Genomic DNA, 27,874 nt, shown 5'->3' on the forward strand with positions numbered 1-27,874 from the left:
TGGACATACGTGGGTAAGCTATTAAAAACAATTTACGAAAAAAGTGTCTGGCTCGCAGACTACAATATACTGCCTATGGAATAATGAAAATTTAAAACAACGAAACAATTTCTCAAATTGATGCTACAGTTCCGTAATTTGTTTGATTGAAAACTAAATCCGTTCTATATTTTTATAGTACAGATATGTAACCTAATTGTAAGTCTATTAAAGTCAGTACTTATCACTACTTGATTGATTTATATATATATACTAGCTGTCCCGGCAAACGTTGTTTTGCCATATAAATTAATAACGCTATAAAAAAATAGGGGTTGATGATAGAAGGGTGAAAATTTAGGATTGTATGTATTTTTGTATGTTGTATCATAAAAAAATAGAAACTAAAAATTTTGTCTAAAAATAAAAAAAAATTTAGGTGTGGACTACCCCTAACATTTAGGGGGGATGAAAAATAGATGTTGGCCGATTCTCAGACCCACTCAATACGCTCACAAAATTTCATGAGAATTTTATATATGTGACACGAGAATTTTATATATAAGATTATTTATTGTAATTCCGCTGCAGTTAGCATGTGTGAGACCACAAATATTCTGTGTGGAAACCTGACACCTTACGACCTATGGAAGCCTTGTGTTGTCTCATCGGTTCAGCCGCAGTTTGGTCGCCGATGAGTCAACACTAGGCTTCCGACTCGGAAGTCTAGTGTTGACTCATCGGCGACCGGGCGTTCGGGCACACCTCTGAAGTTCCGAGCTGTGCCTGAACTCTGCTCAACGCCTGATGAGGAGGCCTCATTAGGCGTTGAGCGAGCCTCATGTCAGTTGAGCCTCATGAGGCCTTTCAGAGGCGAAACACGTGTGTAGATATGGGTGTAGACTCAATAACGGTCGGAATTTGATCGTCATTAGACAAGGTCGTAACGGTAGTCAGGTTACCGAATATTCGTAGTCTCACACATGATAATTGTAGCGGAATTAAACAAAATAATATAAATACATCAAGTAGTGAAATGTACTTCCGCAAAATAACACCTAATTCCATTATATATATCAGTACTTATTGTTAGATATAAAGATGGCCTTCAATAAATAATATTATCTCTTTATACATATGTGTTTATAAACCTGGATCGACACTATGTCAACAAAATGACTCACCAACATCCAGTCTACTCCTGAGTCTAATTCCAATATCCATTTTACTTCAATCCAATTTTGTACCCTTATTTTCAATCGATACTAATATATTTTTTTATGGATGATAATGGAATGGTGCACCTGTCTGCGCTAAGGGTTTACGCTGGCGGGGCACCAGTGCAGGATAAGATGAATGAGGTCCGATCAGCTAGCCCATCGTGACAAATTCACTAGGAATTTATCACGATGCTTTCCAGGAGGAACCTCGTGGAGGTTGACCTTACATGGTATATTGCTGGCAATGGGGATTACTAGTTCCCATTACTTGGTACCCAAGACGAGGACAACCAAATAGAAGATGGGAGGATGAAATCGTTAGAACAGCAGGGAAGATATGGACCAGAATCACCCAAGACAGAGCAGAGTGGAAAAGATTAGAGGAGGCCATTGCTTGAAAGCAAGCAGATGATCAAGAACTACTTCTAGATATAGTATGAATAGCAAAAAAAACTCTGAATAAAGGGCTCTAATATATTGAACTGGGAGGCAAAAGGGATTGTTAGTAATGTGAACTGATGACCCCATTGTAAGTAAGTGTAAGTGTTTAAGGGACAATGGCTCGTTATCCCTATGAAGATTGTTAACTTTTGTCTTAATTATAGTTTGGCACGCAATGGCCCCTTGGCCGTACATTCAATACTGGTACAGGTTTGAACCCACAACACGACCAGTGGTGGACTAAGCTTACACGGACCTGGGTAACATAATTCAGGGGGGTTAGTAATGTGGACTAGTCACTCCACTACTAGCCAGGTACCACGTCAGTTGTACATGGCTAGTAATGGGTGACTAGAACTGCGTGAAGGTTACTCCACGCAGTGGGGTAACTGACCTGGGCTCATATTCATCTTATCATCCTCCACTGATGCCCCAGAGTAAACCGTTAGTGCAGCCAGGCGCATAATTTCATTATCAATAAAAAAAAAATGCTGGATCATTGAACAAACAAATATTTGCGAAAAAAATCAAATATCGATAGATCGGAATTGGTTTTAGGAGTAGACTGTCCTTCCCACACAAGTCGTGATACGTGACTGTTTAATACAGTTTTTAGAGTACAGTGATATATGAATACTGGACCGCGCGGTGGACTTCCGGTCCGATCCGGTCCGGTTTGGTCGTGTGGGGTGGAGGTGACTATTTCTTCTTGGGTTTCTTGGGGTTCCTGGAGCGGCTCTTGGCCTTGCAGAGCGGGCAGATGGGCGCGTTCCTGTGGATCTGCTGGTGACACGACAGGCACGACTTCATGGGCGGCGGCTGCTGTCTGCGGCGCATACAAACACACAACTACACATCTACAGACAACTGGCAATTTGTCTTCATTAATATACAAAATGTAAACATATACGATGTTATAGTTTGAATCTGCATTCCAAATGAGCGGTAAAAAAAATATATAGTGTTTACATTATTAACTAATATTATATTATACTAGCTACTCAACCCGGCTTCGCATGGGTGTACATGTAATATATATAGAAACCTTCCTCTAGAATCACTCTATTTATTAAAAAAAAACTTCAAAATCCGTTGCGTACGTAGTTTTAAAGATTTAAGCATACATAGGGACAGACAGCGACAGCGACTTTATTTTATACTGTATAATGATAATAAATAATGCTTATATTCTAGACTATACAGATTTAGGGACGCAAAATTGTCATTAGGAATGTTTACAACATTTATTTTTTGTTGTATTAGGATACAACCAAAAACAAATGTGAAATCTTGCTTTCATTTCTTTTTATTTATACATTGTTATATTCTCTTCCATTATCAATTTGTTCCATTCTTATATAATTTTATTTGAAAATGTATCAGCCCTACTGTTGTGTTTAAAAATAGCTATTATTGTTATATAGAATTAACTATTGAACAATAAATCCTAAGTCGAGTTAAAATATTTTTTAATCTATTAACCCTAGTTTTCTTGTCAGGCACCTGGACCATCCAGTGTGTAGCCTAATAATGGTATATTCCGGAGAATTGAGTGAAAATCATTGACATTCATTGACACATTTGCACTGATATGTTTTAGAGAGATGTTGATGATTTTAGTTACATTAAAAAATAATGACGCCTACTTATTTTCTACAGGCAACTACTCTGTAGTATAATTCATGTACATACATCACAAATGTATTATGTTTAAATCTGTTAATTCGAATTAAAAAAATAATTTATTCATGTATATGTTTTATTTTTTTATACTACTGTTGGCAAGCAAGCATACGGCCCATCTGATGGTAAATGGTTACCGTAGCCTATGGACGCCTGAAGCACCAGGGGTGTCACGTGCGCGTTGCCGACCCTTAAGAAACCTTAATATACCCTTCTTGAAAAACCCCATGCTGTAGTCTTGTGAGAAAACCTCGGCAGGAAGTTCATTCCACAATGTAAGTGTACGCGGGAGGGTCCTATTTTAGTCGCTTATGAACGTAAAATTAAATATATAATAATTTTTCCCTAACGTCCAGAAATAATCTAGAATATATGATCTATACGTGTACCAAATTTCATTCGAATCTGTTGAGTAATATTTCCGTGAATGACTAACAAACATCCATCTTACCTCACTAGCCGTTGTTGTTACAAATAGAACTAACTTAAATCTATTATGTATAAAATAAACATGACATAATAATCACTACAAACAGGCATCAATTCCTTAGTGCAGTATTTACAATATATTTAAAACACTTTTGTATATTAAAGAAATATTTAAGGCAAAGGAAATTAATAAATTATAAAGGATTAAGTATTCAAAACAAAATATACAGACGTGTGCAGAAAGAGATCACAATAACACTACTGAGAAGCCCTGGATCTTCATTTTTCGAGGCGTGGCAAATAAGCAATGGGGTCGGCACCCCCTAGGGTACCCCCTGCCCTCCTTGTCCCCCTCCGGCCAACATTTTTTACATATTACAAATTACTTGACGTCTCAACGGTCAAGTTGTCAAAGAGGAGTTCTGTATTCATCTGCTAAGTTCGAGGACTAGGGATCGGCCCCCAGTTGCCCCCCCTCCACCCCTCACACCCGAGGCTGCCACTGAGTATTACATTACAATATACAGAATTAAACTTTTCAGCCGGTGCACATGTATGAGTATTTTAACTCTATGGCACAGTGATTGATAATTTTGGTGCGTCATTATTTTGTTGCATGCCAAGTTTATAACTTTATTATTATAAGTTAAGCGTAAAAGATATGTGAAATCTACCGACAGATAGGAGTGTTTTCGAACTGTGAAAAACTGATAAGAAACTCAGTTCTCACTATTTTCAAATAACCACAATTAATGAAATTAGAGAAAATATAGTTACCCCTAGTATATGCTTTTGTATTTTTATCAAAACGAAATAATCTACCTAGTGGCTGTCTTTAACTGAGTAAAATATTAATTTCATTATTGATTTGCCACCTCTGTCGTACAAAAAAAAATCTTTTATAATGAAACATCTTTGAATAGCAAAGTGAGAAGCTTCTATTAACCATTAATTGATATTAACATCATCAATGATATAATTATTTTAATGTAAATTTTCCATACCATTCCTGATTGGGCACTGGCTGAAGCTTACACTCTGTATACATATAGCACTCTGTGGTAATAATGCTTGCACTCACTAAATGTCTTTCTGCACACAGGTCGAGGACGGAAGGAGGTGAGAGGGAGGGGTATGGAAAAAAAATAAAAGCAAACAAAATCGAACCTCAGCGAGACGGTAATGAAATCTTGTTCGAGAGCAGACCTGAACGCGGGCGGCGGCGGCGGCGGCTTGCGCGGGGCCGGCGCCAGGAACGGGCCCCCGCCCCCCGCCACCCCCGCACCCCCCACGCCGCCCCCCGCACCCCCCGCCCCGCCCCGCGACGACAGCGCAGGGAACCGCCTGCAACCACCAACCGACGCACCGGACTGTTACTAATGTGGACTGATGATCTTATTGCTAGCAATGTACCATGGCAGGTTGACCTCCACGAGGTTCTTGGTGAATGTCAATTGTCACGATGGGCCGACTGACCTGATCTAATGCTTATCTTATGGTCCTCCACTGGTGCCCCACCAGCGTAAACCGTTAGTGCAGCGGATGCGGATGCACCATTCCATTATCATCCATAAAAAAAACCAACCAACGCAGGGAGATTGTTAATAATGTGGACTGATGATCTTATTGCTTATGGATGCTTAAACTTTCATCGTACTAGCTTAAAAAATGACGATTTTCCATACAAACTTTTTACACCTATTTATTTCACCCTCTTAAGGGTAAAATTTAAATAAACTTTGAATTACACATTTATTTATTTATATTTCATCATCAGCTTAAACATAAGTTTCATGCTTTTATCTTTAAAAATTACTATACTTGCATACAATCTATGGGCTTTCTCAGGGTCTAGACTATCTGTGTACCAAATAAATCAGTTCAGTAGTTTTGACATGAAAGCCAGACAGACAGAATTACTTTGGCATTTATCTATACACATAAATTAAATTGCAGTGAACCGTTTTTTACTACATGCATATGAATATAAATAATATATCCACCAAAATAACATTTTTTTTAATTTTTGTCCTTCTGTCTGTTTGTTCCGGCTAATCGAATCTCTGAAATGGCTGGACCGATTTTCTCGGGAATTTTTTTGGCAGGTAGCTGATATAACAAGGAATAACTTAGATACTTTTATTTTAGAAAAATAAAGTTAAAATACCACGCGGACGAAGTCGCGGTTGCAGCTAGTTCTATAAATAAATAAGGATTTGCTTTCCTTGATCGTTATAAGTCATATAAGAGATACGAACTCTGGAGTGATGGGGCTGCCCTCCTCCTCGTGCAGGTCCGGGAGCCGCTCGAGCCCGAGGCACTGCCGCCGCAGCAGGTCCACCTCCGCCTTCAGCGGCCGGTAGTCCTCGTGCAGCCGCGACGCGGTCGACAGCTTGCGCGTCATGCTCTCCTCTGTCTGCTTTATTACAGTCTCCATCTGTAGAATATAACACAATTTCTTTATGTATATAGAAGGCAAATATAGGTCTTAACATATAAAATTGGAGTTTTGTAACGGAGTACTTAACCTAAATTTCATTATTATTGTGGTCTCATTAACTCAGCTATTGCTCGTTATTTACGCTTTATAGCGTATACCATTATGATTATTTATTCATACATTTACATATTCTCGAATTTCTTCTGTATTATAGGTAAGAGTTACGGGTACTGCCCAAAATAATAATAAATTTATTATAACAATACACCAAAGGTTCCATAACTACCTAATATTAATAAAAGGTTAAAAGCATCAGATTAGTCAAAAAAAGATGCTAACATCCAATATATATGACGTAGCTGCTCCCGCGACTTCGTCCGCGTGGAATTTAACTTAATTTATCTATAATAAAAGTAGCCTAAGTTACTCATTATTACATCAGCCAAAAGAAATCGGTCTAGCCATTTCAGAGATTACGAGATTCAGCCGGAACAAACAGACCGACAGACTGACAGACAAAAATTGTAAAAAATGTTTGGTGTATGTACCGTATTCATATTCAACTACATGTAGTAAAAAACGGTTATTTCAATATAACAAACAGACACTCCAATTGTATTTATAGCTATAGATGTATAGATAAACATCTAGCAGGATTTGTACATTTAATAGCTAAATGAAAGATCGTGACACAGTCAGTGCTGCAGATTGGATGATGGAATCCCAGCCTAAATCCAATGTGGGAGAGATCACTGATAATGAAAGCAAACAAATGATACTCCGCCAACAATAGCGTTGCGGCGGCCTCTCCGCCCGCCTACACAAACAAACAGTGGCCCACTGTACACCTGTTATTTATACGACACACATTCCTAACGCTATTACTGCCCACCAATACATTCAACTATTGCTGGGAACACGCGGGGGAGGGTTGAGAGGGGGTGATGTTATTTTTTTTATAATTTTATATTATTTATTATATAAAATTTTATAATAGAATGACGCACCCACCTGCAGGGGCGGATCTACATAATTGCTTTTTGGGCTGCAGCTCAGGGCCACGAGGATACAAAGGGCCCCCAGTCCCCACAAAAACGATACCATTACATAGTATAAAACAAAGTCGCTGTCGCTGTCTGTCCGTTCCTATGTATAGGAACGGACAGACAGCGAAAATCAGCTTAAATCTTTACGTAACGGATTTTGAAGTTTTTTTTAAATAGATAACAGTGATTCGAGAGGAAGGTTTATGTACATATATAATACATGTACACCCGTGCGAAACCGGGACAAGTAGAATATAAAAAAATATCTAGAATGTTAAAAAACCTCATTGGTTTTTTAAGGTCGGCAACCCTGAGATCAATCAACACATGTCAATGAAAGGAACAGAGAATTTCTGGTCACTAGTTTTTGGTAGGTATTTTTTTAGCTGAGTAATATAATTAGGTAGGCCCCTAAATAGATTTAGCCCAGGGCCCCACAAATTCACGATCCGACCCCGCCCACCGGCGCTTACTGTACACTGGCGGGGCACCAGTGGAGGATGATAAGATGAAAAAGGTCAGGTCAGTTAGCACATCCTGACAAATTCAATGGAATTTTATCAGAATAATTTCCATAGGGGAATGCGTGGAGGTCAACCTGACATGGTACATTGCTAGCAATAAAATCAATCCGCATTACTAATAATGCCCCTTCCCCCCTAGGGGGTGATGTTAGCAATTGAGTCTCTTTTTAACGGTTTACGCTGGTGGGGCACCAGTGGAGGATCAGGAGAATGAGCAAAATGTCAGGTCAGTTACTCCACCAGGACAAATTGCCATGAATTTATTGCGCGCTGAGCCGCACAACTTCATTAGCATCCCTCTTAGGATATGCATTACTATATTATTCATCATTCACATAATATCTCCTCAAATTGAAATCCGTTCAGAACTTTTTCAAAGAGTAACAAACATCCATCCATTCTCACAATCTTTTGCATTTATGATATTAATATTATTATTTTTTTATACTATGTTGGTGGCACATCATAGACTACAGATGCTTGAAACAGCAGAGCATCACGTGAGTGTTGCAGACTCTTTTAAAACCTGAGTATACTAACAGCATTGATGTCTGCATGTATTTGGCGCAGCTCCTCCACATGGCTCATCTTCTCCTGCTGCAGCAGCTCCATCTCCCGCTTGTACTGCGCCAGGCACCGCCCCTCCTGGTCCCCGCTGCGCACCTCATTCAAGATGCTACGCTTCAGTCGCTCCAGTGTTATTGTTTTATTTCTAATTAACACAAACAAAGCACATTTATTTCTAGACTCTAATGATACATGGCTTCGTATGGGTAATTATTACAGGTACTAATTTCTGTGACAACGTCACTATTTTTCTATGACAATGTATGTACCTCCTACAAGTGATAGAATTTTTAATTTTGTTATAATTGGAATAGCAAACACACTGCTACATCTGTTGGTGAGTGGTAACTTCGCCTTACAAATACAAAGCAATTAGTTTAGCGGTGAATGACTTTTTTTGTCCATCTATCATTACATAGTATAAAACAAAGTTGCTGTCGCTGTGTCCCTATGTAATGCTTAAATGTTCAAAACTACACAAGGGATTTTGAAGCGGTTTTTTTAATAGATAGAGGGAGGGAGGTTAAGGATAAGAGGGAGGTTGATATATATAATTCATGTACACCCGTTCGAAGCCGCGGCGAGTAGTTTGTTACAAATAAAAATAAAAGCTGCAAAAGTAAATTTTACTCTATATATAAATAATACAAAAGTTATAATTTAAATATATTATTATTATAAGAAATATTAAAGCGATATATTTCGAATTTTAATACGAAATCAAAACGAACTAAATATTAAATGTTTTCACCTACGTCCATAAAGTCTTATTGCCATAACTTGTTAACAACATACTGTATACATAAAATTATAATATTTATAAGCTTCAGCGACCAGTTACTGTATCTTTGAATAATAAAATTGTAATGTATGAATCCGTGACTTTCAGTGTTTATTGATCCAAGTCCACAGGTGCGAGCGAACAAATTTAAATCACGGCATTGAAAAATTAAATTAAGTACCTTATTTCTTTCATGGCTTCTAGCTTGTGATAAATTTCACGTTCGTTTTCAGCGGTCATTTCTTAATATAATGCCTTAGTAATAGAACCGCAGTCCTAAAATAAATTAAAATAATCGGTGAAAACAAACAGCCAAATTCAATCCATGAGATAAAATATGTTGCCAGAATAATTATAAATTCGTAGAGATAATGTTGCCAATGTGATCAGATTTAAAAATAATAATAAGAAAGTGCTAAAATAATAGAAATATTTTTCTTTGTAGTTATTTTTAAATGATCGTTACAGATTCACATTTATCTAGTTACGTCTATTAATGAAGTAGTTATGGTTATTATATGTTATACCTGTAAATTATTACATTTAAAATTGACAGCAAAATTAAGTCACATTATATTACGTTTAACTGCTATGCCACAGAGGTCAACAGTAATTGTTACAACCAATAAAAAAATTGTTAGTTTTAAACAGGAACACAAATAACAATTACAAATAATTCTTTTTTATAACCATTAGGCAAATTTTGTTTATTTACTCGACCGCAACAACTATATATTTAAAATAGCCGTTCTGAGCGATAAATCATTGTACAACCTAAAAAACAAAAACAGAAGATCTAAACGAAATTTCAGTAGCTGCATTACTTTTTATGATGTATAAATTAGGATTAATAAATAAGGATTTTTTTTAATTATCACTTAAAGGTAGACATAAAAGTTATTTGAAATGAATATTTAAATCTAACTGTGAAATAGAGGCTGAAATTATTGAAAGCGTATATGACGAGTACTTAGTTTTTGAAAATTCTACGCCTCACACATTTTAAATGTTTATTTTGAACTATAAGTGATGCGTGACAACTTAAAACTGATCACAATGAACAACACTATTAACATTCTCTCTCTTTCGCTCATTTCTCATCTGAAATGAAAATGGCCGATTAACCATCAATAGCGGCTTGCTGTCAAAATACTATACTATAATTTTTTAGATAACGCGTATGCAAGAATTATCAACAATAGATGTTTAATTATATTAGCTAACTAAATGAACGTAAGAAGTCTGGTAACAGATGTGAAAATAAATCTGCAAAGGTCATTTACACCTTTGCAGTGTCGTGCTTCGTGTCCCGCGTACTGATCATCCAAAGTGGTCGCTGTTTACATCTTCTGACAAAATGAGCGACGACGGCAGCGAAGATTCGCCGCCGCGCCCGAAGCGCAAAATCAAGAAGGTGATGGTAGTGCCGTCCGGATCTAGCTCGGACAGTGACGAAACAATTGGTCCCACTACTACACGTCGCAAGAGATTGAGGGTAACCCAAGTCGCAGTTGCAACTTGTGATGTTGATTCAATCGTGATGTGTTGTATTACTAGTGATGTGTGTCGTTTCAGGTGGTCAGCGTTGCCGAGAGTGAGAGTAGCGGTAGCTCCGTGGTGCGCGGGACGCGGCGCAGGCGGGCTATACCCAAGCTACGCGACTCTGACGGGGATAGTGACACGTCGGGCTGGGCCACCGACCACTCCACTGCCGTCAAGCCTGCGCCCACCCCCAATAAGGCTACATCTGGTTTCGCATCAGACAGCTCCGAAGGGAACTCTGACAAGTGCTCTATCTGTCTGTTGCGATTCACTGACCAGGAGGTGGGCACACCTGAGAGTTGTGAGCATATATTCTGCTTGGACTGCATCACAGAGTGGTCTAAGAATGTAAATACATGTCCTGTAGACAGAATGACATTTGATAACATAATTGTGCGTTCATGTGCCGGAGGTAGTACTCTGCGCACTGAGCCAGTGAAGGTGGTGGAACGTAGGCCCTCTGTGGACCTGTTGGTCATTGAGGATCCTACTATGTGTGAGGTCAGTATAAAGTTAATTTGCAATTGTTCATTAATATATTAATAATGGTATATTTTATGTAATAATAATAATATATTATTTAGGTTTGTGGCAGAACAAATGATGAAGAAACAATGTTGCTATGTGATGGTTGTGACCTGGGTTTCCACATGCAATGTCTCTCTCCCCCACTCACAGAGGTAATGAAATATATTATTAAATTTATAATTATAATTGTCATTGAATCCATATATTTGCCTACTGAAAATGGAATAGAATAAACTCATGAAATTATTTCCTTTTGGCAAAAATGTAATGCATGTGCTTATGGTCACTACATTAGTTATTTAGTTTATAATTTGATTTGTCTTATTATGTTAACAGGGATATATATGTTTTAGGTACCAACAGATCAATGGCTTTGTCCAAATTGTGATAATCTTTTCGTCATACACCTTTCTGAAGTTGATGATTTGTTTGATGGAATTGTCGATTTAGATTTACCATTGGGTAGTCGAGCTTCAGCTCTTAGAGAACCCAGAAATGTTAGAAGGTCATCTAGGAATATCACAACCAATGATGAGCCTTCTACATCTACTGGACGAAGGGGCAATAACTCAAATTTTGATGAACCAACCACATCTCGTGGATCCCGGGAGCCTCAGGGCTCTAGAAACTCTCATATAACAACCAGACGAAGAACTGCAGGCACACAGAGAAGAAGGTATAAACGGAGAAAAACTAAAACTGTAATTATAGAGTATGAAGTGGAAGAAAATGGCAAGTTTCCAGTCACTAAGAGAATTAAAAGAAAAGTTAAGAAGCGGCGAGTAAGTGGTTTTCTAAATTATATATAACATATAAGATATTTTATAATTAATCATTTCAATTACATGTTACTTAATTATTAATTTGATAGACAAAGAAGCGGCAATCAAGAACAGCAGCTCGACGATCATATGTGCGGGCTAGTGTACAAGCTAAGCTTGCTACTATGAAGATTGATGAGAGGCAAGATTTAGCACAAGCCTCATCTGCCAGTTGTGGAGTACAAAATTTATCACAACAGCGCCACAGAGCTGGTATCCCATCTCTAAGTCTATTTGGAAACCGAAATCAACTTGATTATTTTTCTGAAGATGATGATTTTCATGATGTTTCGGAAGGTGCTTCAACTGCAGTGGCAGCCAGGCCCACATCTAGTATTTTAAACATGTTCAGACAGGTACATATTTTAAACTTATTTTTAGGTTTTGTATTAGAGTGTTCACCAATTTGCTGAAAAGGAAAAGACTGACCCATCTGTATTGTCTATTGACTGATGTGGAATATTTATTTTTTGATGTTACTGTCAATTTGTCTCACTCTGAAGTGGTCTTAAGTGATTATATTGGAAACGTCCAACATTGAGCACCTATTGTATAATATATCTGTATAAGACTATTAACTATAAAAATAATTTGAACAATATATTTTTCAGGCTCGAAGAAAAAATATTACAATCAATTCCCCGCCTCATGCAACATCAGCACCAGATATTCTTTCAAGTATACTTGAGAGCCAAACATTATTACATTCTAAAAATTCTGTAGTTTCAATTTCTGTAGATGGCAATGTAAATATTAAACTAGAAAAATGTGAAAAAAGTAAACCTAAAAAGCAATCCAGCTCAGAGGAAAAAGTGGACTTATCAAAAGGGGAGGATGCCGCAAGGAAAGTGCCATCATACCCGGGGCAGTCCCGCGGCGGCGGTGGCTGGGGCGGCGGTTACCGCGGCAACTATCACAGAGAGCAAAGCAACACCAATAACTTTAATAGGAGCGGCAACTATGAAAACAATTATAATAGTGGATATCAAAATAGGCAAGGAAATTCTTATCAGCAAAATAATATGCGTCGTGAAGAGACAGATTCTTATGGTAACTACCTGAGGAGGCCCCACCAGTATTCACACAATGATGATAACAATTTTGATCGTAACCGAAGACAGCCTCCACAAATTGAAACCAACAGAGGCCCAAACTCAAATTTTTTACACAATCCAAACCAAAGGCACAATGACCAAGGTAGATTTAGCATGGGCCCATCCTGGCAGTCTTATGGCGGAGGCCCTGGGCCACGTCAAGACTATATGCCTTCACAATCTAGACACTCATTTGGTGGTTTTGAAAACCCTTTAGATATGAGAGTGGGTCAAATGCCCGTACAGGAATCTGCAAGTAGTGAGGACGTCGAATCATACATAGATCAGGATAGCCAAGGGCAGGATAAACCAGCGACAACATATCAGCCCCTTCCGGAGCCACCAATGTTTGAGTTCAATAAAACACCTGAAGTGGAAAAATCCGAAGATGAGAAGAGTGATTCAGGCCTTGTGATTGATACTGAAAAGTATGATCCTACGGAGCCCACTAATGACGACGATGAAGACTATAGTGGCGACGAACTTGCGGCACCCCTCCAACCACCACCTGCCATGCAAACGCCGCTGGTCTTGCAGCCTACCTCGCATCCTCAAGTGCATGACATCATAGCAGGTATCGACACCACCGGCATTAATGTTCCACCTAACGTGCTTGACACTGCGGTGAGACAGGTGATTAAGGAACATATAAATTTAATTGCTCCATCTGGTCCAAATTTAGATGATGAAAGAAGTGACGAGGACTCGGATGGGGATTGTCCTAATTTTTCTATATATTCAGCCACAAGTGTCCACATAGCTAATATCTCTAACAATGTACCTGTGGAAAAACCTAGCGAATCGCTTCATGATGGGCTCGAAGATCTTGTTCAAGAAGATGACGATATGCCTGTACCAGAAACGACTTCAGTGGCTAACATCACCTCTGTTCGTGATTTCTCTGAAGATGCTGAGAAATCTACTCCAGTCACTATGAATCCAAGTAAGCAATCTCATAACGATTTTAGTATTAAAAGAAGTCAGAAGAGGAGTACAAAGAAAAGGTTTCCAAAAGGTGCCCTATTACTACTAATACTCGTAATCCTATAAAAATAAAACTAAACACGCCTTCTTTAATCAAGAGACAAATAAACTTATATGACGAAGAGGAGGAAGACAAAAGTGAAGAAGAAATACCATCAAATGTCGACGAAAGAAAAGATGACCAAACTTCTGAGCCATTAGAAGAAGACAAATTTGTACCGCTAAAAGATAGCTCTCTAAAATCAGACAAAGAAATAGGAAATGATTCAATTGATAAATATAGCGTGTCAACACTTACTGTAGCAGAAAAAGAATCATTACAAATTGACGAAAATGAGATTTTAGATGAAAACAATAAAGCTAGAACACCACCAAAAGAAGATGATGAGATTGTAGAAAATAATGCGTCTGAAACCAATGAAATGAGTATTGATGATGTGGCAGATAATAAGGAGTTAGAAGAACGAGGTAATACTGAGATGTCTACTTGCGACGAAAAGTCAGAAGATGAGATTCACTCGGACTTCGAAAACGAAGAATTGTTAGATAAAGACATACCAGTACTTACTGAATCAGTAAAGAAAGATTCGATGGAACAAAATGAAGAAGTTCTAGAAAAAATGACCGAATCAATAAGCGAAACCGAGGACGAGCGAAGTTACACGCCCTGTCTCGATGAGAACAAATCAAAGGATACGTCGCTAGAGACGGAGAAAGAGAAGGGTATCGAGGGCCTCGACACCGAAATGATATCGGAGGACGAGGGCAACGGAATGTTCTCCGACAACGAGAAAGCGCCTTCAGAACGTTCGCGGGCCTCGCCTCGAGAGGCGCCGCCGGCGATCGACGGCGAAGAGGGAGAGATAGTGGACAAAAAGAAGGATACCAAGAGCGACGACCGAGAAGAGGTCGGAAAGAAGAAGAAGAAAAAGGAATCCAAGAAGGAAGGAAAAGAGAAGGCCAAGAGTAAAAATAAAAAAGGCGAGGTCGCGTTCAAGAAGCTCAGCAAGAGCGGGAAGGAAAGAAACTACAGGGAGAGGGACAAGGAGGAGCGCAAGGGAAAAAAGGACAGACGCGGCTCCGCCGAGATGACCGAGAAGGAGAGGCAGAAGCAGAAGCGCAAAGAGAAGAGAAAGGATCTGGAGAGATACGACGTGCGGACGGTCGTGTCCGAGAAGAGGAGGAAGCTGAAGGATCCGTTCGGGCGCGACGTGTCGCCCGGCCCGCGCTCTCGGTCGCCCTCGCCCTCGCTCTCGCGCTCCCCGCCCGCGCTGCGCTCCCCCTCCCGCGAGCGCCGCGCGCGGCTTGCGCGCTCTCCCTCGCCGCGACTCCGACGTTCGCCCTCGCCTCGTCTCCGGCGCTCGCCCTCGCCTCGTCTCCGACGCTCGCCCTCGCCGCACCCGCGACGCTCTCCCTCGCCGCGCGCTCGACGCTCGCTCTCACCGCGCGCGCGTCGCTCGCCCTCCCCGCGCTCCCGGCGCTCTCCGTCGCCCCGGCTGCGGCGCTCGCCCAGCCCCCGACTGCGGCGCTCCCCCTCCCCGCGGGCCCGGCGCACGTCGTCGCCGCGGCCGCGCCGCTCGCCGACCCCCCGCGGCCGCCGCTCGCCGTCGGCGCGGGGCTCGCTGACGCCGCGCTCGGCCACCCCCCCGCGCGCCGCGTCCCCGGCCGCGCGCCGCCGCTCCCCCCCGCGCCGCCGCCGCCCCTCCCCGCGCCGCCGGCGGTCGCAGTCCCGCGGCCGCAAGCGTCGCCGCTCCGCGTCCCCGTCGCCCGCGCCCAAGCAGAAGAGCGGCAAGAGGAGGCGCCGCGCGCGCTCCGCCCGCCGCAAGTCCCCGCGGAGGAGGCGAGCGCGGCGCGCGGCGGGGGGCGCGGCGCCCCCTCCCGCGGCGGCGGCGCCCCCCTGGTCGGGCGGCTCGCTGGACTCGCGGCTGCTGTCGCCGCGCACGCCGCCGCCGGAGCCCCCGGCCCCCGAGCCCCGCACGCCGCGCCGCCACCGCCGCACGCGGGACCTGGCCGGCGCCTGCAAGGAGGTGTTCACGTCCGGCGACAACATCCTCGTCAGCGTCAGCTTCAAGGAGCAGGAGCGCGAGCGCGACGAGGGCGCGCAGCGACTGGAGCGGCGCGAGCGGCGCCGGGAGCGCCGCCGCCGCCGCCGGCGCCGCGCGGAGCCCGAGCCGGGGGCGGCGCGCCCGGTGGCCATCATCGACCTGGAGCGCTCGCCGTTCCGCGAGCTGACGCCGTCGCCGCGCAACGTGATCGTGCTGAGCGACAGCGAACGCGGCGAGGAGGAGCCCGCGCCGGCGCCGCCCCCGGACGCGGCGGCGGGCCCCAAGACTCCGCCGGAGCCCCCGGCGGCGGGCGCGGCGCCGGAGCCCCCGGGGCCGGCGGCGGCGCCCGAGCCGGCGGAGGAGTCCCGCGGGCCCCTGACGCCGCCGGAGCCCCCCAGCTCTCCGGACGCGTACGACCCGTTCGAGCCGACCCGGTCTGCGTCCGCGTCCCCGGCCGCGTCTCCTGCCGCCAGTCCGGTGCGCACCATGACGCTGGAGGCCGCACAGAAGACCAACATGTCCGCCGACGAGGTCATCGACCGCCGGCCGCTTTCGCCCATTGAAAAGGTAACTTTTTTCTTTAGGCTCGGCACGTTGATGCGTTTGTCAAAATCTAAGTTTGGGAAAGTATGGAATTAACTTACTTAACTTTTGTAGTCATTTCGGACGTAGAGATCAAATAATTTTTTTAAATTATTACGGTTCTGGAATACAGAAATTATCGATATATACTGTGTCTGATGAAAATTATATAGTGACGTACAGGAACCATGAACGCTAGTCACATTAAATTGACAGTTGGAATATGAACTGTCTTAAGTTGGTCTAAACATTGTTCTCTCGTCTCATTTATTTGCGCTCGTAGACTTTTAAAAAAATATTTCAGTTCTCGTAATACTTCTTCTTTATGTTGATTCTTTATTAATTTCATTGTCAGTTTTATATTGTCAAAGTATAAATATTTTCGACGTTATTTTTTTTCCAATAATATATAATTTCTATTATAATAGAAGATTTTTATGTATTCGTTTACGTCGGTTAGTAATAATGGCTCGATAATGTCCGGTGAAGACAATAATTTTTCCTGCTTAATTTTTAAAATTGGAATTTATTCAAAAATGTATAGAACATCATTTTTAAAAGAAAATTAATTGTTCTATTTTTAAAATCACTATTACACGAGTCGAGAATGTTTTTTTTTTCTTAAATTAAACTACGCGCAGGCCACTCGTCGTGGCCTACCGCGTCGGTTTCCGCGACGCGGTGTGAGGTCGATCGTTAACGTGTGGTCGGTGGGTGCGCAGGTGATGGCGCTGCTGCAGTCGACGCGGGACGTGTCCCCGGAGCCCCCGCCGGCCGAGCAGCCCCCGCCGGCCGCCCCCACGCCCCCCTCCGCCCCCGCGCCCCCCGCCATGCCGGCCGCGCTGGTGGCGGCGGCGCCCGAGCCCGCGCCCGCCCCCCTCGCCGCCGCCGCCGCCCCCTCCGCCCCCGCCCCCGCCCCCGCCCCCGCCGCCGTGCCCGTGCGCATCGTGCTGCCGGAGCCGTCGCGGCCGCAGCCTCCGAAGCTGTTCCTGGCGAAGCCGTCTCCGATCAAGTCGGACCCGATCAAGCCGCTGCAGGCGACCAAGATCTCGCGGCTGCCGCTGCCGCGCGCGGAGGAGTCCCCGTACTCGCCGGGCTCCAGCGACTTCGGCGACCTGTTCTCCCCGCCCGCCGCGCCCCGCGCCCCCCGCCGCGACGCCTGCGACGGGCCCCCCCCCCGCCGCCGCCGCCGCCTGCACGCCGCCAAGGTGCCGGTCAAGCTGCGCGACAAGGGTGAACCAACATTTACTATTATTATTATTTATTCTTCATTGCGCCTTTAAAAATTGTACAATTTGCCGAGCTTCATGCCATATGGCATTCTCTACCGGCTGACCGTTAGGTGAGAACGGTAAGCGGTTGTTGGGCAGTGGTGAGAGAGGACTAATCTATAATTTTACCTAACATTGGTAAATAGGTTCTTTTTTTTATTTCTTTTTAAATTTAGGGACTTTTATACCATCTGAGTAAATACGGTGAACAAATTGCCTTAACCGCACCATCCGAAGGATCGGCTACGCTTTGTATGGCACTGACATCTAATATATTTATTCTCTTGTCTGACGTTATTCTATGTCGTAGACTCTCGTTCCTGACACACTCCATCAGCAAATGATATACATCCTCTATTGTACCACATACTTTACAATTTTGTGAATTGATTTTTTTCATCAGGTATGCACACTTTTGCACTATTTACTTGGTTTCTAAGTTTTATTCAGTCACATAAATCACTAATGAAACGCTTATCAAATATTTATTCTTTCGGAATTACGGATAGAGTCAACTGTAAACGTAGACTGTGTAAAATCCGAGGAAAATAATATTGAGATGGGCGTTCCACAAGGTTCAATCTTAGGCCCCTTTCTCTTTAATTTACATAAATGACCATATGTTAGATAAAATTGCACATATATTTGCGGATGATACTTCGTTAATGTTTAAAATTGGATGTCAAATTAATCAATTAAACGATGTTGTGCCTACACTTGTAATATTTCTGTCGACACTTAAGACCATTCCATTAGTTTACGTCTCCACTAACATAGATTTAAGTTAAGTGTAAAACCAGTCTACGTCCCGACTCTGCGTCGACTGGACGCGTTATTAATAAAACATGTAGCACACTGCCAATAAACTTAATAATGTCTAATAAATAATACAATCATTTTACCGGTATACTCACCTACATACTACAATAAATAATATATTATGTAGCGCCACCTCATCACAGTGATGATGATGTGAGAAGAGAAGAGACAGTGATGAGGAAACATGGCGCTACAATGTAAATTATGCTATCTCTGCATTGTTCAATTGGGTTACATGTACACTTACATTGGTTTACAAAACAAAGTGTATTAAATAGTCGACACTCTCGAACTTATATATCGCTTCTGTTCACAGGTAAAACGCAGGTGGGAATCAAAATAGACGAGGACAACCTGAAGATTTTGGACGATTTGCCGAGCTCCGCCGTCGAAATGCAGGTCAAGAGTAAGGTGAGGAGAGCACACATATTGAAATGAGCACACGTTTGAAACGTTTGCAGCTTAATTTATACCCAAGTACCAATATCAATATTCCTAGGTAGTACGCTAGGATTACCTAGGCTATCAATATGTACTTGTACATATTGATAGCGTAGGTAATCTAGCACATTGCTTTAATTCCAATGGTCGTAGGTTCGATTCCTCGCTCGGTACCAATATTTGTATTAATAAGTATGGTTGTTGGTTTGGTCTAGGTGCTATTTACAAAAAATATGTATCTATGTATTCATCCAGTAACCCGCAAGCTCTGCTTAACTTGGTGGGACTAGATGGCGCTGTTTGAATTGTCCTGGGATATTTATATATTAATCTATACATTTATACATATAAATAAAATTGGAGTGTCTGTCTGTAATATTGAAATAACCGTCTTTTACTACATGCATATGAATATGAATGTATATGCATACACCAAAATAACATTTTTTTAAATTTTTGTATGTCTGTCGTACTGTTTGTTCCGCTAATCTCTGAAATGGCTAGACCGATTTTGACGGGACTTTTTTTTGGTAGGTAGCTAATGTAATAAGGAGTAACTTAGGCTACTTTTATTAAAAAATAAAGTTATTTTCCACGCGGACGAAGTCGCGGAAACAGCTAGTACAAAATAAAACTACAACATATTCTGTAGTAATTTGGATACTTGTACCTGTTTCTCTTGAGAAATCTAAACTTTATTTATATGTGTATTGACTGAATGTTTCAGTTCCTGAAGAAGCTGAACCGACAGGAGCGCGTGGTAGAGGAGGTGAAGCTGGTGCTGAAGCCGCACTACAACAAGAAGCACGTCACCAAGGAGGAGTACAAGGAGATACTGCGCCGCGCCGTGCCCAAGGTACGACCCCCACCGAACTCCCGCCGACCCCCCACCGTCCCCTAATCGACCCCCACCGCCAGTCACGTACAATTAGGAGAACTCAGTCGGGATCTTACCACGATTTATTTAATTTTATTGAGTTGCCAATCTTTTGTTGGGATCAGGTCCCAATCAGAGCAACATTATATCCCAAGAACGACATGATCCCATTACTAAACAACCCTTCTCTTCATTTATTGCTGGGGTACTCGTGTAGGATGAAAGGATGACCCTGATGGTATCTGCAGTTGATTCGCGTGAAGGTCATTTGGCATATTATAAATAAATATGAATAGAAAAATTGTTTCTTCTTCAAATAAACTTAGATTTAAGCACTTTGGAATAGTCATATATTTTTGTTCAAAGCTCTTTCTACACAAAAAGTAAGAGAATTTTGTTTATTCCTTTCGAAATTTGCAAATATACATTGGATCTCGCACTAGGCGTACCTATATCTCGGGAGTCCACAAAAGAATTGCCAGATGATAGCAACTATTACAGATCAGTGAGTAAAGTAGATTTTGACATATCATAAGAATCTACAATAGACCTACACATATAAAAATATTTCAATTTGATTTTATTTGAGACCAAAATGTTAGGGAAAATATTTGGAAACGTCTGTCTCGTACCTGTATGGTTCTGCGGATTTCTTGGGCTTCAGGGTCTCGAAGATATATTCGCTAGCTTTCCAGTTTCACAGTAGGTTTAACACAGTTCTAATTTATTTTAATTCACAACAAAATGCGCGCGCGTCATGGCCGCCGTATAGTCCATTCAGTACTTTTAATTTACGATGTTAAACACGATCACAAGTTATAGGTAAAGGTCAAAAGGTCAAGACGAGTAATGTAATAGTATTAATTTAATTTAAGGCAAACTAAGCACAGATTTATTTGGAGTAAACAATTAATAGGGTGTTCCGGGTACGGAATAGGCCAGATCAAATGTAATCAGAGGTTTCCAAACCACGCTCTGCTACCAAAATGTTAGGGAAAATATGTGGATAAAATAAAATCTAACATACTACTAACCAACAAACTTGTGTAGCTCTATTAAATGAATGTTGTTACTTTATATATATTATTATTGCTAGTCTTTTTTCCTAAAACTGTATTTTTGTTAGGGTTCACATCGATATTGTCGAAAAATCTGATATTTTACATATATTAAAAGAAGGTAGTTTCATTATTACTCGGTATCGTTTAACTAGTTGCATATAACCGCCACTCATATCTTCTCTGTATAAAAGGGAGGGTTTTTGTAGGCCGCGGCATTCGGTCTTTGAGCACAGGATGTGCTGGTTGTATTTTAATTGCTAAAGTGAATTGTGTTAGAGACATAGTTAAATTAATGTTATATAGTTGTTATTTTATTATAATACATACTTTTACTAGTACATAGAGTTGATATATCTAACATTTTATACATTTTTATTTTACCTGCCACGTATTATATATATATAAATGGGAATGTTCTGTTACAGATCTGTCACAACAAGTCCGGTGAGATCAACCCGACCAAAATACAAGCTCTAGTGGAAGCATACGTGAAAAAGTTCAGGAAAAAACACAAACGAAACAATATAGCGGACGCTAATGTTATGTATAATACATAGTGTAGTGTAGTGTAGTGTAGTGTAAGAGGGGGCGCACCCCACTAATGTACTTGGAGATGATTTATCAGATTATTGTAATTATAATTTATGTATGAACAAATGTATTTTACTTGCAACATTTTATTTAAATTGACATTATTGATATTAAAATATAATTTTAGATTTTATTAAAATGATCACGTGGATTTAATTGATACCTAAGTACTATCTAGGAACTTGAGAAGTTTATAGTTATACTGAGAACTCACATTTTTTTTTCATGGACGATAATGGAATGAACCGAAAAATAACCCCAGTGTATAAAATCGAGGTTCTGGAGATCAGGAGCGTTGTACTTATTGAATGAAATACAGTTATGAGGTTACAACCGTATATATTGATCTAAGTGCCTAAATAAAAAATTACATATCTATATAAGGAACAACAAAAATATCTTATTAGCGTGTTTTAGAAATATGTATGCAAAAATACAGCGCCATCTAGTTGTACTAGTATAAAACTATTTTGACTCGAACATACCGCCCACCAAGGACATAATGAAACAATGTCCTTTACAGTACTAAATATCCGCCCACCATGACAAAATGGGTCGAAGTTACATGTTTGTAATTAACTACTTAATAATACAGAGTATAAAAATATTGAACTATTAAACTTAAACACTAAATAAATGATAAATAAAACATTCTTTAACATACTAATCAACAACTGGTAGTACACACAATTTAGATGTTGGTCTTTTTATAATTGAACTTTTTGTCTTTAATGTGACTACTCGGGTTATGTTGTCATCGCCAGGATGTTTTTGAATAATACGACCAAGTAACCATCGACTAGGAGGCATATCGCTTTCCTTGACAAGAACTATGTCTCCTAATTTAGGTTCAGGAACTTGAGAAGCCCATTTATATCTATGCAACAGTGTAGTCAAATATTCCTGGGACCATCTCCGCCAAAAATTTTGCAACATTTTTTGTATAGTCTGCCATCGAGTCAATGAAGAAATAGGTGAGTTCTCAAAATTAACATCTGGCACAGCTACTAGTGGTTCACCTACCAGAAAATGACCTGGAGTTAATGGCATAGGTTCTTCAGGATCATTGCCATTTATAATAGTCATTGGCCTAGAATTTAGACACGCCTCAATTTGACTGAGCAGTGTACTCATCTCTTCATACGTCAACGTTGACTCTCCTATAACTCTTTTTAAGTGAAATTTAGTGGAGCGCACCGCTGCTTCCCATAATCCACCAAAATTAGGCGCATGAGGGGGTATAAAATGCCATTTAGTACCTTCACATGCTATATTTTCTGCAACCTTTTGTTGTATAACAAGTAACTCTTGTAATTCTCGAGCAGCACCAACAAAATTGGTGCCATTATCGCTCCATACTTGTGCACAGTGTCCACGTCTGGATGTGAAGCGCCTGAAGGCCGCTATAAAACCTTTTGTACTCATGTCACTGACGACTTCTAGATGTATCGCTCGAGTTGCCATACAGACAAACAAACAAATGTACCCCTTGTATGAATGATGACCCCTACCCTTCGATGTCCTAATATTTATGGGTCCTGCGTAATCAATACCAGTATGAAGAAAAGGTCTTGTAGGAGTACAACGTTCAGATGGGAGTGATCCCATTAGTTGGTTTGTCACCTTGTTTTTATGTTTTACACAAGCGATACATTTCTTGATGTGTTGTTTTACAAGACTCTTAACACCTACAATCCAATAGGCAGATCTTAAATAGTTTATCATCATTTGGATACCTCCATGCAGAGTTCTCTCATGTGAATCCTTTATTATAAGTTTGGTAAGATGCGATGCATGAGGTAAAATTATTGGATGTTTTGCATGTTCATCCAATGAAGACTTATGTAGTCGTCCATCAACTCTCATTATACCATATTCATCAATGTACGGACATAATGTATTAATTTTACTTCCTTTTACTTTTTTACTACCATTGCTCTTCAATTGTATATACTCTTCTTGAAACCACTTACTTTGACTATCCCTTATTAAACATTTTAAAGCTTCTTCTATTTCTTCCTTTTGTAAATACATAAATTTTTCACTTTTCTTATCCCTTTTCACTATTAAAAACCGTCTACAATAAGAAACTACTCTCAAAAGTTTCTTAAGGTTTGAAAATCTTGTCCATGGAGAATCCTCTATTATTGTTACATATGACTTAATTGTTTCTTCAATTTTTGTTTCGAAAGCCTTTGATCTATTGTACAATATTTCCTTTTCCCGTAAAAACTCTGGACCAGTCAACCAAAGCTTATTTTCTGCAAGTGCACTTGGTTGAATACCTCTCGAGGCACAATCAGCGGGGTTATTCTTCGATGATATATGAGCCCAATGAGATGAATCCAGTGTAGTTAAAATTTCCGATACACGGTTACCTACAAATGTCTTCCATCGACTAGGGTGACTGTTCAACCATGCCAGTACGACAGTGGAATCAGTCCACGCTCGTAAATTGGATTTCTCGACATTCATAGCCTCTGCTACTTCCACCAAGAGTCGAGCTAGCAAAACTGCGCCACAAAGCTCCAACCGTGGAATACTTACTTGCTTTATTGGCGACACCTTCGTTTTAGCTGCCAATAATGATACAGAAATGTCTCCGGTCTGACTAATTGTTCTTGTATATACAACTGCAGCATACGCTGCCTTTGATGCATCACAGAAACCGTGAAGTTCGACGTGATCACCAGGCTTCATACCGAGCCACCTTGGAATACGCACATTGGTAAGTTGTGACAACTCACCACGGTAAGTCTCCCATTCTTGTAATAATATATCCGGGACTACATCATCCCAGTCTATACCCGAAAGCCACAATTTTTGTATAAATATCTTAGCTAAGATCACACTGGGTGCTACCCAACCTAGTGGATCAAACAACCTAGCAATGTCTGATATGATAGATCTTTTTGTTACAGATCCAGTATCCTGTTCTCCCGGCGGCAGTTTTACAGAGTACTTAAATTTATCATCACTGCGGCTCCAGGTAAGTCCTAATATTTTTGTTGTATCTATCATTATGTCCTTTTCTATTTTATTCTCTCTGATATCTTCCTCTTGATCCTCGCTGTCCTTCCTTTCTTTTTGTCCTTCATAAACTTCTATTTGCTCTAATAATTCCTTATTATTACTATTCCACTTTTGTAGTATAAATCCTCCGCTTTTTAATAAATTATTCATTTCCTTGTATAACTCCACTCCATCTTTCACTGTTGAACATCCCGTCATAAGATCGTCCATATAGAATGAATTCCTGACTATATTAGCTGCAAGTTTGTACTTCTTTTCCTCATCTAGGGCAACTTGATGTAATGTTTTTACTGCTAAATATGGAGCAGATGCTGTTCCGAATGTTACTGTTACTAATTCATAATCTATAATTTCATTTTCAGGTTTATTTCTCCATACTATACGTTGATACGCAGCATCATCATCCGTTACTCTCACCTGGCGGTACATTTTTATTATGTCTGCTATTAAACCTATGTAGTGCATTCTCCAACGTATTATTATATGCCGTAAGTCTGACTGCAGTGTGGGTCCCACCATCAATGAATCGTTAAGCGACACTCCATTCTCATTTTTGCAGGACGCATCGAAGACGACACGCACCTTTGATGTCAACTTATCTTCTCTAATAACAGCGTGGTGTGGTAAGTAAACAGATTCATTTTCTTTTTCTTCTTTTTTTACAGGTCTCATGTGTCCTAATTGTATGTACTCCTTTATCACCTGTGTATACTTTTCTTTCAGCTTTTCGTCTTTTGATAATCTTCGTTCTAACGCTTTAAGTCTGTTCACAGCAATCGTTCGAGAGTTGCCGCCTACGCAGAGTGGATGTGAATCCCGAAAAGGTAAGTTTACTGTATATAGCGACCATCCTGTGCTCTAGTTGTCGTTAGTGTATAATACTCTTCACATTTTTGTTCTTCTTCGCTTAATATTCTTTGTGTGCTCGTAGTTTGATCTTCTATTTCCCAGAATTTTTTCAGTAAATCATTTTCATTTACCTGTGCATGCATTACTGAAATTGTATTTGAACTAATATCCTGACTTGAACTTTCCGAATTAACTATGCCAGATAGGATCCACCCGAAAGTGGTGCACTGAGCGACAAGAGTTCCCATCGGTGCTCTTTTCACACCTTCCTTTATTATCTGACTATAGACATCTGCCCCTAATAAAATATCAATTTTATTGGGGCGGTTGAACTGCGGATCTGCCAATTTTATATTTTGGAGATCGCTCCATTCCATTGCTTCTAGTCTCTTCTCTGGTAAGTAAGAAGTTATGTTCTTTAATACGTATGCTTTGACCTTTATTTTAAAGTTACTATCAGTTAATGAGTGCAAAATAAGAGTAACCATATGCTTTGAAATGATTGTCCTGTCTGCACTCAATCCCGATACTGTTCCCCTAACTGTACTCCTTTTTAAACGTAAATGTTGTACTGTGGCCTCCGTTACAAATGACGCTTGGGAGCCTTGATCAAGCAAGGCCCGAACTACCTGCAAATCTCCTGATTCAGACTGAGCTTTTATTAGCGCAGTGGCTAATAAAACTTGCCTAGTTTTGATGATTTTATTTGTCGATAGACATGACACTATTGGAGCATTGTCTTCTGAAGAATTAACACCTTCAGAGGATGTGCTCTGTTGCGCTTCCTGACCTTGTGAACTATTATTTGAATCATCCTTTGGATGCAAAAGCGTGTGGTGTCGTTTTTTACAGATACGACAATTGGTTGGTTTTTGACAATACTTAACCGAATGATTTCCCCCTAGACAATTAAAACAAATATTATTATTTAAAACGAATTGACGCCTTTGATCTGACTCTTGTTTACTAAATTTTCTACAAAAACATAATTTGTGAGCTTCTGAACAAAACTCACAACTTAATCTGGCACTGCTAAATTTTTGTGTTGCCAACAAAACCTTAGGATGACCTAGTGTATGTGAACTACTATGCTGTGCCAATGCTCTTTTTGGTTCGATACATTCCAATGCTCGAAATCTGCCTTCAATAAATTCTTTAAATTGTGAAAAGGTTGGTAATTCCATGGAGTTGTCACTAGAAATCTTAAACTCCCACTGTTTCCTAGTTTCCTGATCGAGCTTAAAAGATACGATATGAATGATGATCAAATCCCAAGTACTCACATCAATATTCAAATTGTTTAATGCACCCAGACACTCAGAAGTTGTATCTAACATTTCTTTCAGAGCCGATGCTGATTCTGTTATAATGCGTTTTTGACTGAAAAACCGTTTTAGAATACAATTGGCTAGATATTTTTTATTATTATATCTATTTTCTAATGTGTCCCAACATTGTTGATAGTTTACATCACTAATTGGCACATGTCTTACAAGCTGTTCGGCTTCACCAGTGAGATGGCCCTTTAAGTAATGCATTTTCTGCACGTTATCTAAAGCATTATTTTGATGTACTAAAGAAATGAATAAATCGCGGAAGGTTACCCACTCAGAATATTTGCCTGAGAATAACGGAATCGAAATTTTGGGTAATTTCACTAATGAACCAGCGACATTGCCATCATCATTACAAGCTGGACGGGTTAAGGTTACTAATTTATTATTCACAGTTTTCATAAGTGTTTTACATTCCATATATGTTTCTTCCGTATTATAATAAATATCATTTTTTACATACACTGAATTTTCTAATTTATCGGAATCTGAAGTCTCAATCAATTTTGTATTATTTTTACGAAAGAGCACCCAATCTTTGTCTACATTCTCTGATCTAGTTTCTATATATTCTTTTGTAATTCTGTCCTTAGGGGACTTTTTAAAATTAACTAAAGCTCTTTCAATAGAACGTTGTAAATCTAACTGAACATTTATTAAAGCTTCCATGTTTTATACAAATTATTCTTACTATAAAGTATCAATTGGTTACAATAATCAGTTTAAATTATGTAAACTCAAACCGAAATAAACAATAAAAAAAACTATAATATATCAAGGTTACTTCCAAAATAATCAATTAAAGATTGTATCTAAATTGTTTAAACCTTTTTTTAAAAAGTTGAAGATATTATCAAAATGAAAACATAAAACTTTCTTAGTTAATATCTTG

The 27,874-nt window shown here is 40.4% G+C and overlaps 3 protein-coding genes across 3 annotated transcripts; 1 reads left to right on the top strand and 2 right to left on the bottom strand.

Annotated features, from left to right (window-relative positions):
- Positions 1 to 2,327: 2,327 nt before the first annotated feature.
- LOC131849092 (zinc finger C4H2 domain-containing protein-like) lies at positions 2,328 to 9,441 on the bottom strand. The gene is made up of 5 exons (XM_059199080.1): positions 9,292 to 9,441; positions 8,303 to 8,474; positions 6,011 to 6,189; positions 4,920 to 5,096; positions 2,328 to 2,466 (listed from the first exon to the last, which is right to left on the bottom strand). The coding sequence occupies exons 1-5, from the start codon at positions 9,348 to 9,350 to the stop codon at positions 2,340 to 2,342; spliced, it is 714 nt and encodes a 237-aa protein (XP_059055063.1). The 5' UTR covers positions 9,351 to 9,441; the 3' UTR covers positions 2,328 to 2,339.
- Positions 9,442 to 10,222: 781 nt separating this feature from the next.
- On the top strand, positions 10,223 to 21,861 carry LOC131849091 (PHD and RING finger domain-containing protein 1-like). The gene is given in 12 exon segments (XM_059199079.1): positions 10,223 to 10,605; positions 10,686 to 11,153; positions 11,237 to 11,332; positions 11,534 to 11,962; positions 12,052 to 12,357; positions 12,613 to 14,065; positions 14,068 to 15,496; positions 15,593 to 16,691; positions 17,429 to 17,939; positions 19,113 to 19,207; positions 19,965 to 20,093; positions 21,601 to 21,861. Coding segments are annotated over 12 exon segments (6,285 nt in total). The 5' UTR covers positions 10,223 to 10,467; the 3' UTR covers positions 21,733 to 21,861.
- A 187-nt stretch (positions 21,862 to 22,048) lies between these two features.
- Positions 22,049 to 27,186, bottom strand: LOC131849089 (uncharacterized). The gene is made up of 2 exons (XM_059199077.1): positions 25,780 to 27,186; positions 22,049 to 25,657 (listed from the first exon to the last, which is right to left on the bottom strand). Exons 1-2 carry the CDS (start codon positions 27,184 to 27,186, stop codon positions 22,430 to 22,432), a joined length of 4,635 nt encoding a protein of 1,544 aa, XP_059055060.1. The 3' UTR covers positions 22,049 to 22,429.
- Positions 27,187 to 27,874: the final 688 nt, after the last annotated feature.

The sequence above is a fragment of the Achroia grisella genome, unplaced genomic scaffold (genome assembly GCF_030625045.1).
Source record: "Achroia grisella isolate CSIRO2021 unplaced genomic scaffold, CSIRO_AGI_Agris_v1 utg6355, whole genome shotgun sequence".
Taxonomy (NCBI): Eukaryota; Metazoa; Arthropoda; class Insecta; order Lepidoptera; family Pyralidae; genus Achroia; species Achroia grisella.

Excerpts from the sequence above, each read along its gene's own strand:
- LOC131849089 (XM_059199077.1), bottom strand. The coding sequence starts at position 27,186 with ATGCATTACTTAAAGGGCCATCTCACTGGTGAAGCCGAACAGCTTGTA. Across the intron at positions 25,658-25,779 it reads TTTCAGTAATGCATGCACAG|AGCACAGGATGGTCGCTATA; the intron begins GTAAATGAAAAT and ends AACGACAACTAG.
- LOC131849092 (XM_059199080.1), bottom strand. The coding sequence starts at position 9,350 with ATGACCGCTGAAAACGAACGTGAAATTTATCACAAGCTAGAAGCCATG. Across the intron at positions 8,475-9,291 it reads GAAGCCATGAAAGAAATAAG|AAATAAAACAATAACACTGG; the intron begins GTACTTAATTTA and ends TGTGTTAATTAG. Across the intron at positions 5,097-6,010 it reads GGCAGCCCCATCACTCCAGA|GCGGTTCCCTGCGCTGTCGT; the intron begins GTTCGTATCTCT and ends TGGTGGTTGCAG.